The following is a 10880-nucleotide window of genomic DNA, read 5'->3' on the forward strand; positions in this document are numbered from 1 at the left end:
CTGAGAGAAATGGCACTATGCTGGATATTTTTTCTCACCAACAAGGATGGGTTGATGGACAACATGAAGCTTAAGATCAGCCTTGGCTGCAGTGACCACAAAATGGTAGAATCCAGGTTCCTTAGGGTGACAAGCAGGACACTGCTTGTGAGCAGGAAAGCTCACTACCCAGACTTCAGGAGAGCAGACTTTGACCTTGTCAGGGATCTGCTTGGAAGGGTACCATGGAATAAAGCCCTGGAGGGGAGAGGAGCCCAAGAAAGCTGGTCAACGTCCAAGCATCACCTCCTCCAAACCCAGGAGCTAAGTGTCCCAACAAAGATGAAATCACAAAAGAATGCCAGGAGACCTGCAAGGATGAACAAGGGGCACTTGGAGACACTTAGATATAAAAAGAAAGTCTACAAAGGGTGAAAGCAAGGATGGGCAGCCTGGGAGGAGTACAAAGAAGTTGCCCAAGCAGCCAGGGATCAGGCTAGGAAAACTAAAGCCCAAATAGATTTTAAAGTACAGTTTTTCTAGGCAAGACTGACAAAAGTGTGAAGAGGCTAAAGTTAACTACCAAGTTTATCTTTAAAAGTACATTTGAATTGTAAAAAAAAATAATGCATGTTTTAAATTTTACCATCTGACATTTTTAGTGCATATAACAGTCCAGCAACACCTCTACCTTGCCGTTGCCAAAATATACTCGTGACGTGGTGACCAAGACACTGCCAGTACTTCTTGCCTGTGACCTAAAAATTATATTAAAAAGCTTACATGATTTTCTAAAAAATATTTATACAACATTGTATGTATACATAACTAATAGTAAATGTAAATACTAAATTCTGAGCAATCCAAAACGATAATCTGAATTGTAATAGGAAATTTGAATTTTGTGAAAATATATTATTTTGGGCTAGAGTTTACTTGTACTTCTTCCTTTTGCTTGAGTAGGACTGCAATGAGCTGAAATTGATACATGGCATATTACATGTGTGTAAGTTTGGATAACAAAGATGGTTTTACCTATGCAAAACTCATTCTAATGCAGTCACAGCTGCTGAGTTCAGCTTTAATACTGCTATTGAGTTTTGTATTAGCACTGGTATTCTCATATGAAGGAAGAATTTTCCATTTGTTTTTCTTCAAGTCCTTTAAAAATGTTTAATAAAAAGTATATTTACCTTAAGGTTAAAAATGTATTAAGCTTATCCTCAAATACTCTTGTCCTGAATTTGGAATATTTGTCCTCTAATTAGGTCTGAAATACTAAGATATTAAGAAAAATGTCTTCTTAGCAATGCCATGCAGCTTAGTAGCAAGTAATACAAATATATATATATATCTACACACACAAACACACCCTTTAAAATTTGGACAGTTTAAAAAATGTTGGACAAATACAGATAACAGGAATTGTAAGTGTCCTAAATGGAAAAACTGCAATCACACTTCATGTAATAACAGAAACATGTTGGTGAAAAACAAAGTTAATTTTGCTAATGCAGTTTAGAGCTATGTGAATCACCTTGTTTCTGGTACACCTTCTAGTAGTCAGTTTTCCACTACTTGAAGTAATTAAAGCTCTGTGATGTCCAGGATAATGGAAAAAATCTCCACAACACAGGTAATACAGGATATACTTGGAAAGCATGGGACAGACACATTTATTTGGATACATTAAGCAAAATACAGTCAAGCACTTAGCTCCATTTCAGCTGCTAGAGTTAGCCTATGTGAAAAATACTTATATTTCGTTTAAAGGCATCGAGTGTTTCAAAGTTCCATAAAATATGATTAGGCTATGTTTAGTGGAGGACACAACCTGCTTCCACTTGTTCCTCTGACATTGCACTTGAGTTAACTGTACTAGGCTGTGAATGAAGACACAATTTGCTTGTGCCTGAAAAGCAGTTACTCTTCAGTAAAAATTCAGAAACCCTGCTGAAACCAAACTGATTATCAAGAGAACTATTTTTGTGTGTGCATTCTCTGGCAGTCTTAGCTCTAGAAACAGAACATTGAGATGCCCATTGTGGCTGACTCAGTCCAGCAGGATTTACCAGCTTAAGATCTGAATCACACAAAAGCACGTAGGCTGATTTTAAAGCCGGCCAGTAAAGAAACAGAGGGTCTGAGCTAACACTTCCCTACAGTTTCTAAATCAGATCTAACTCTTGCCCTACTGGTTTGAAGAGTGCAGATTTACCTTGTAACTGCCTTCCTTGAGCATGTACATATATGCTCATATTCCAAAAAGTAAACATTAGAAAAGAGACATTAAGGGCAAACTGTCTTTAAGTGCAAAAATGTAATGGATTATGCAACAATAAACCCCTGTGTTCACTGAATTAGGTAAATGTAAATTATTAGATACCACCTGTCTATGTGATATCACAGGATATTTTATTAAAAATAATATAGTTGTTTGGCGTTTTGTGTTTTTTTTTGGCATTGGGGTTTTTTGTTGCTGTTGTTTTGGTAGGGTTTTTCGCATTTTTTTTAATTTTTTAAAAAGCAGCAATCCCACATTGAATTTCCATTAAAACAAAACCAATGCCTACATTTCACCATATAATAAACAGTAATCACTATTGATTAGGTCAGGAAAATGCCCAAACACCTGCAGTAACTGTTCATTAATTAATAGTTGTGTTTTCCAATTCATTAGCAGTAGGCTACCAACCAGAAGAACTTTGTGCCACTGTGTAACTTTCACAATTGCAACAAATAAATTAGTCATGTTACTTATAAAGACTATATTGTATACAGTGTTTCTTTAAAGGACTCCTTTTACTCAAAGTAGTTATTGTTTAACACTTATGTTTCAGACTAAAAAGTACCCTGGAGAATGTGAGAACAGGATCCAGACTTCAAATCACAGAGCTGTACTTTGGGGCTTCTGGTACCAACTGTAACAACAGAAACAAAGACAGCTAAAAAGAAAACACCCCAGTATCTGAGAGAACAACCAGAAAAAAATCTTAGCAGTGACAAAGAAACAGAAGGAAAATGTTAGCTGTGTAACAGTTCATTCAGCCAGAACAATGCATTTTATTAACAGATTAACATTTTTAATCCAAGCAAATTTACTAGATAACAAAAAAAATATAGAAACTGGGACTAAACAGAACAGTACTCAGGAAACTTAAAAAAAAAAAGGAAAAAGATAATTTAAAAGTAAAATTATCTCCTCTTTAAATACTTTTTTTTTTTTGTAAATATAGCTAAATTGTGTACATGTAGGCAATGCACACACTCCTATTTATACAATTTGCTATGTCTGGATATAACAGTTAAATGCTAACTTCTGTAACAAAAACCTGATTATCCTAAAATTATTTAAAAATAAAACATGGAAGGGATAAAAACCCTTGAGTATTACTTTCTTTTTACTATAACCTGAAGATACATAGGCCATTTCTTAAAAAACACATACATACCTGCTATTAAACAATGCTTTGTGGCAACTGGAGACATATGATGGCTATAGACTGTTCCTTCAAAGTGAAATACATCTGCAGGCTGATCATAAAAAGATTGAATTAATCACAGAGCCTGGTATGTTATCAGAACATAAAACATCATTATTACGTATTTTTCAAATAATTGCTACAAATGAGACCAATAAGAATATTACTATTTACATAGTAACAATAACTGTCCAGGTCAGAAAGCAGGTCACACAAATATTGTGAAGTAAGGAAGTCTGTTTCCAACATCAGAACAACTTTTCCAGAGCTCAGAGATGACCCAAAGAAAAGACAAAAAACCCCTGGCTAATCAAAAGCATGAACTGAAATTATTTCAGAAGCATGAAAAATTAAAATAGTAGCAAAAAAAACCAGCAAACAGGAGGGTCATAATATGGAGACAGAAGAACACAGGAAAGAGGTACTTAGACTACATTTAGAAGCACTTTGTCTTTCACAAACACCAAATACTATCTTTAATTCCTCAGAAAACCCCCAAACCACACAAAATTATTAGCTACCTTATAACTGTTTAAAATAACTGAAATATAACATTTGCTTTAATAATAAAATTTAATAATAATAAAATAAAATTACTTTCAGGCACAATAACTTTTTTTTTTTTCTCATTCTAAAATATCGTTATTTACAAAAAACACCTCCACAACTTAGAACTCAGCAGTTTGTGTTTTCAACTACACCATTTGGTGGCAGAACCGGTCAACAATCTTCACATAACTATTGTAGCTTTTAAGTAATTCTCACACAACTACCTGGAAAGTAAATCGAACTTTGTGTTTATGAGAAGCTTTAATAATTGCAAACACAGATTCATATTTCACAAAGAGGTAAACATTTATTCTTTATTGTGTCCCCAGGATGATAGACCTCTTGTTTTAAAAGACATTATTTCACTGTGCATGAAACAACATAAATAACATCAGTATCAATCCATTAATACATGTACACTGGGAACAGGATAAACTGCCATCCAGAATTCATAGTTCAACAATTAGACTAAAGAGTCAAAGCAACATAAATTCCTATACAAACTGTTTAATGAAGCATTGGTTATTTTCCTCATCCTCCACCAATTTTTAGAAATGGTGTCTATAGTGCTCAGGACAGCATAATTTTGCACCTAGTGATCCTGAATGTCAAGATTAAAAGTTCTTCAAAAGCAGTATTTAGGCCTTAGTTATTAAAGATAATTAGCCCGAGTGCACACTATCATTGCACTCAACAATCTCCAAGAATGAACTTCAGACTAGTTCTTGGTGGATGAATTTACACAGCATCAATTCAACCAGCTGTATTCCTGTTCGCAACAAAAGCAGAAAAGAACTGCCCTAAGGGTTCCAGGTGATTGTGTAGTTTAGACACTCAGGACATCAGAAACAGACAGGTACACACCAAGGTATGTGTGAATACCAGAACCATGCTACTCTGATGCTGTACCCACTGTTCTAACAATTAGCTGGTTTTCATCCTTCTGGATGCTTGGTCCTGTTGAGCTCTGGGTGAACTGCAGATGCAGAATGACTAACATGTATACAAAGAAGCCTGCAAGCTATAGAAATTCTATCTTACTTGTAAAGTATTTGTATCCCATATTTTCAAGGTTTTGTCAAATGAGCTTGATGTAAACATGCCAGTGTCATGAGGGTACCACTGAACTGTCTCCACACTGTATTTGTGTACATCAGGATGGCTCCTAAAATCAAGGGAAATATTCCAGTTGGTTAGAGCCTTGACAATCAAAATTGCTTTGTTACTTGATGGCAAGTTGAAAACAAACTTTTTTTCCTAATTTGTACTGAAGACAGTACAGTATTTGTACTTTTCAAGATGAACTAGTTGTTTTGGTGCCTCAGGTTTCAATCAACCAATGCTAATTACTTTGATAAGCCTACATTTAAAAAAAAAAGTTTGTTTACCTTTTAAAAATATAGTATCTGTAGCATATCTCAAGTTAAGACAGTCTGAGGAATAAAAGACACTTACGTCTTTTGAAACTTTTACATTATAATGTTTAGAGATCTAATGTTTAAAGTGAGGACCTAACACTACAAACCATTTATGCCTGTGAAATCCCCCTGCCTTAGAAATGGATCCACTGAAAAATAGAATCACATACACATTAAAAAATCCCAATTATTATCAGTTTAATATTTACAACTACAGAGTTTTTGGAAATTCATATATACTGAAGTCACCAGATAGCAGCAGACTGAATTAATTATTTTTACATTCAGAAATGAAAGAGAAAGAACGTGAAACTTTCAATTAAGCCAAGCACAGTAATGTAATATAATTAATGACACATTAACAGTGGTGGGAAGAATGGACACCAGAGCCAATCTTGACAGCTCCAGGTTATGATTCAACTGATCAGGCTCTAAACAATACAAGTCTTTTCACATACCTGCTAGGTCATTTCTATTTGACCTGGATCCACACGGATCCAGAAGGGCTCAAAACCATGCTTCCAGACTCAGAAGCGCCATGTTGTTGCAGGCTAACCCTAGGGACCTAAGCACCAACACAGCCACTGCAGTGGGTTGGAGAGAACCCTCCAAAGGTGAAAAAACTTGTGGGTTAAGGTAAGACATTTTAATAAGTAAAAGGAAACAAAAAAACCCATTGCAAAAGCAATCCCTCACCACAGGTTGATGGATGCTGAGCCAGATCATGAGAAATGGCTGCCCCAGTTTTATTGCTGCACATGACATTGGATGGTATGGAGTATCAATATACCTTCAGTCAATTCAAGTCAGGTGTCCCCAGCTGTGTTCCCTCCCAGCCTCTTCTCCAGACCCAGACTACTTACTAAGGGAGCAGCGTGAACAGAGAACAGCTTGATATTATGCAAGCACTGTTCAGCAATAGCTAAAACATCCATTTGTCCTACAGGCTGGTCACAAATCCCAAACACAGCATCATAAAAGCTATTATGAAGAAAATTACCTCCATCCCATGCAGAGGTAGCACACATGCTAAAATAGCACAGCTGGCTCCATCTGCTGCTACTGAAGGGCTCACAAGATTTCTTCACCCAGCTCTTTGAATTGCTCTCTCAAGTGTCCTGGCCTTCAAAGCAACACCTATTGCAGGCCTATCATTGTGTAAACACAGATGCAGATCTTCTGTATAGAATTGGCATTGTATCTAAGCTAGTAAAACTTCCTGTTCACTTAAGCTGCTAGAAAGCACAAAAGACAGCACTGGCAACACCAGGCGTGATCTATTGTACAACCGTTGAGCTTAGTTGAGTAACTCCTGCATTGCTTACCTCTGAAACATACCCTAGAACAGCCTGTTACTTTGCCACCATGCTAAAAAACAACAGATTTTGGGCACTTACTCTATAGAAGGGTCAAGGTAAAAATCTTCAGTGTCTGAAGTGCCAGGAAGCATAACTCAGCATGAATTTAATCCTGCAGAGGCATTTGTGTGCACTGCACAGAAAAATCTAAACTCAAGGAACTAGTTGAAATAAATGTACAATAAAGGTACAGTGCACAACACTGGACTGTGTTCAGCACTCAGAGCAACCAATTCTCCCACATTCCAGAAGGCAGAGGAATGATCTAGAAATTCTCAGGTAGCTCTTCAGGAATCACCTTTCATCTGGCTAGGCTTAGTAGTAGACACATGCCACTCACTCTGACTTCCTGTCTCAGGGCTGTGTTATTCTCACTTTATATACAGTATTTCCCCCGTTACTCAGAATATCCCAACCATTTCTGCCAAAGGAAAAGTACTTCCTGGACAGGTTTTGATTAGGCTATCTTACAGACAAGCATCAACTACAGATTATCTAGAAGCTGGTAGTTTGTTTACTCTCAAGTGCCAGGTTTTGCCATAGGGACAGCATGGATAATATGAAACCATCTAAAGTTGTGTGTGCTGACTCCCAGTAGAACAAGGGAAGTTCTTGTTTTTTGCAACAGTGGTCTCACATTTTAGAGGAGAAACATGGGTACACCACAGCCCACCATCAGAAATTATTTCCTCTGTTATACTAAACTACTGGATCCCTAGCAGGCACATTTCAGATTTTACTCAGAAACAGCTCCAACAGGCCTTTACCAAGAGCCTGTTATTTTAACAACTACTGAGATGAGAGCTGCACTGTGCCCCATAAACTTGGAACACAGGCAACTTTTGAACGTGACATTATCATCTTCAAGGACAGGAGCAAGACACACGGAAAGTGTTTCTTACTGGTAATTAATAAATTAATTTATCATGTCAGGAATCCTGCATGAATAAATCCACTGTCTGAAGCTACAGTTGTGGCTAACTAGCTACAGTATGTTTTAAAGCATACTAGGAAGCTACATGAATGCTGGAAACAAATAATTTAGGCCAAAAACCTACCATGGTTACTTTAAGCGATAACAATAGTTAGCCTACGTTTTAGAACATTGTGTCACACAAAATCAGATTCCAGTAGCACAATTTATGCCTTTTCTTAACTGACAAGAACTGAAACAGCTAGTCAGGAAACCAACTACCAGCTCAACGTGCTCATAACGGAATTTTCAAGTATGGAAATATTTACTGACGTAATTGAAGTTAACAACAGCATGATTTTAGCACAGATTTGCCAGTTTTCATGCTGTGTCTTCTCAGCATGTATTTCTTCAGTTTGCTGCATCTGTTTAAGAATGAATTTCAGTTTTGAGACTGTGGGATGTATAGTCATTACTTGTTAATTACAATTTTAATTTATTTTGTTCAAGAAGTCCCAGTCACCAACACTTACCAAATGTAGCTTACTGTAGTTCCTACCCATCTGTTTTGCTGCATGTTCTATTACCCTTTTTCTTTCTTATGGTCTAAGATACCATTTAGGCCTCTTATTGTTACAAATTTATTATGTTCTTTTTGATCTTATTTCTGAAGCTCTTAGTCTTTGAACAATTTGAAGACTGGGAAAGATTAAGAGGAAAATGTAGCTATTAATCTTTTACATAGTAGATTGTATCAAATTATGAGCCCCAGATAAAGTCGTAACCTGCTAGATAACCTTACGGTGAAAACACAAGGAAAAACTTTTTGCTTTCATTAGAAGACTTGATGCCCATAATGGACAAATTTATACTGCCTGCATGGAAAGCCTGACAAATGAAAAACGGATTTGAGTCTTTGTATAGATTACATAAAGCATTATACCACCCTGCTCCTCAGAAAAATATGTCCCATTTTTGTCAGTAACATATCTGTCCTCATGCAAACATGTTCTTCAGTAGTTTTGTATTAATTACTTCCATACCTGGACAACACTTGGTAAACTTAAAATAGCTATTAGTAAATCTAGGAGCAAAGACAATTTTCCTACTACTTAAACACATAATTATTTGAAGAAACACATAATATATACATTTAAGGGATCCAGAGAGTATTTCTACAACTGTTAAAAAATTACTTTCTCGTAGTCACTAGCACAGAGACAGCAAATGTCAATGTAAAACAATAGGAAAACTCACAGGACTAACTAACTTTTTTCTGGGGTCTACAGCAATACAAAGCCTCTCTACTATAGTATTCATATGAGTACATTTTCAGTACAGTTTTCACATGACTACAGTTACCGCTCTCCATTTTAACTTTTGAACCGCCACAAATCTACTCAAATATCAGAGAGTCACTATACATACATGGCAACTGTTATAGTGCAGAAATAAAGAAAAACCAATTAGCTCCTGCTGCTTAATCTTCACAAAGTTTCTTGCTTTTTTTTTGCATGCCAAAGACCATAATGCATCGTGCTAGCCTTCAGAGATTTCTGGCACTATTGTCTACAGTCTTTTCATCCTAGTAATAAGAACAAATATTAAGTTGTGTTTTTTATGCTAGTCACTTAATAGATATCGATACAAACTGTTAAGACATTTTTTTTTAGTACCTACCTTCCCACAGAACAAAGTGCTTTACATGTGTAAGTTGGTTTTCTGCTCAAGTTTTCAAGGTCATAAAGTACGATAACACCATCTGACCCACCGGATAACATGCTGAAATCATAAAGCACACAGGTTTCAATAGTGGTGATCTCAGTATGCTCAATATAATTGAGTGCTCAGCAAGAAAATAAATCCATAGAGCCACAACAGAGTGAAGTTCTCATGCACAATTTTTCCAGTGAAAGTATATACTTACTATCTTCCTTCAACTGGTTCAATATCAAGGGTGTTGACACCACTGCCATGTATTCTTTCCACATCTCTATCCTTATTTAATTCCAAACTTAGAACTCTTAAAACAAAACAAAAACAAAAACGACAAACAAAACCATAGACATGAAAACATAATTGTAGAATGTTACTATGTAACACTGAATAGTTAAAAATGTAGTTTCATGCTTCCTCAATGTATTAAACTCATCCCTCTTTTTTTGCAAAACTAGACTTAAGGCATGATATGAAGTAACTGTTGCCACTACTTTGGAAAAACAAGAAAGCATGAAATTGTCAGAAAAACTACTACTTTTGTCTTGAAGGCAACAGAGAAAAATACATGCAAAATAGGCTCTGAGAAGGAGTAAAACTGTATTTGGGGTTGAACACAGGAAACAAAAAAAGGAATGTGATTTGAAAACACTGGGCAAAAGAAAGAAAGTAGTGGCAACAATTACTTTCATCCTACTGGGAACTACAGACACCTAGTGGACAGATTAATTCAGTTTAGCAAGTACACATTGTTTCCATTGTTTTCTGTAACATGAAAATAAAACTATGCTAACCACATGATGAAGCCTCCACAACCTGTTCTGAGCTGCAGTCAGCAACTTGTACTACTTACTAGTAGCCTGCACCTTCAAATTATAGACGTAATTCAAAGCACACACACAAAAAAATCTACTTCCTTAAACCATACTACCTGATATAAAATTAGCTTTGCAAGATTGATCAGTACTTCCTACAGCACTATTTTGTAAAAAACACTATCAACAAACACATAACTAAGTAGACAACTGAAAAGCTGAAAGGCTGAGTGCCCCTACTCAGCTTCAGCTTGAGTGGCAACAAACTTGATGTGAGAAGCTTAGGCTGACCCTACAGGCAGCCCCCCAACAGCATGTCTGTAGGCATGCTTCAGAAGCAGCAAGTAATTTAAGCTCTTTAAAAAAAAAAAAAAAAAAAAGTGAAACATGCAAGAATTCACCAACAAGAATCTTAACATATACAAGATGTCTAGTTTAAAACTTTCGAGCTCAAGATGGAGTTTTGGTGAAGCAATAAACCCCCTTAGGAAATTCTTAAAACCATGACTTTAAAAGGTAGTTGCAAATACAGTCTACCAAAGACTATAGATTATTTCTTTTTGAATCGAAAATTCCAATATTTAGGAAATGAAATGTTAGGTAGACAGTCATCCACATAACATAAATTCTGCCCACTGCACTTCCATTCT

General features: G+C 36.1%; 1 protein-coding gene across 2 annotated transcripts in view; it reads right to left on the minus strand.

The window, feature by feature from the left end:
* Nucleotides 1–9715, minus strand: part of ERCC8 (excision repair cross-complementation group 8) — a 28946-nt gene extending 19231 nt beyond the window's left edge. Inside the window, exons 1-6 of one of the 2 annotated variants that reach the window (XM_010005354.1) lie at nt 9627–9715; nt 9380–9481; nt 5052–5175; nt 3432–3513; nt 2832–2900; nt 671–737 (exon numbers count right to left, since the gene is read on the minus strand). In XM_010005354.1, the coding sequence (XP_010003656.1) occupies nt 671–737; nt 2832–2900; nt 3432–3513; nt 5052–5175; nt 9380–9480 (443 nt within the window). In that variant the 5' untranslated portion in view covers nt 9481; nt 9627–9715. Of the gene's footprint in view, nt 1–670; nt 738–2831; nt 2901–3431; nt 3514–5051; nt 5176–9379; nt 9482–9626 lie in introns of those variants that run through there. The other variant, XM_010005355.1, reaches the window with a different exon arrangement.
* Nucleotides 9716–10880: the final 1165 nt, after the last annotated feature.

The sequence above is a fragment of the Chaetura pelagica genome, unplaced genomic scaffold (assembly GCF_000747805.2).
Source record: "Chaetura pelagica isolate M959 unplaced genomic scaffold, ChaPel_1.0 scaffold37, whole genome shotgun sequence".
In the NCBI taxonomy this organism is placed as follows: Eukaryota; Metazoa; Chordata; class Aves; order Apodiformes; family Apodidae; genus Chaetura; species Chaetura pelagica.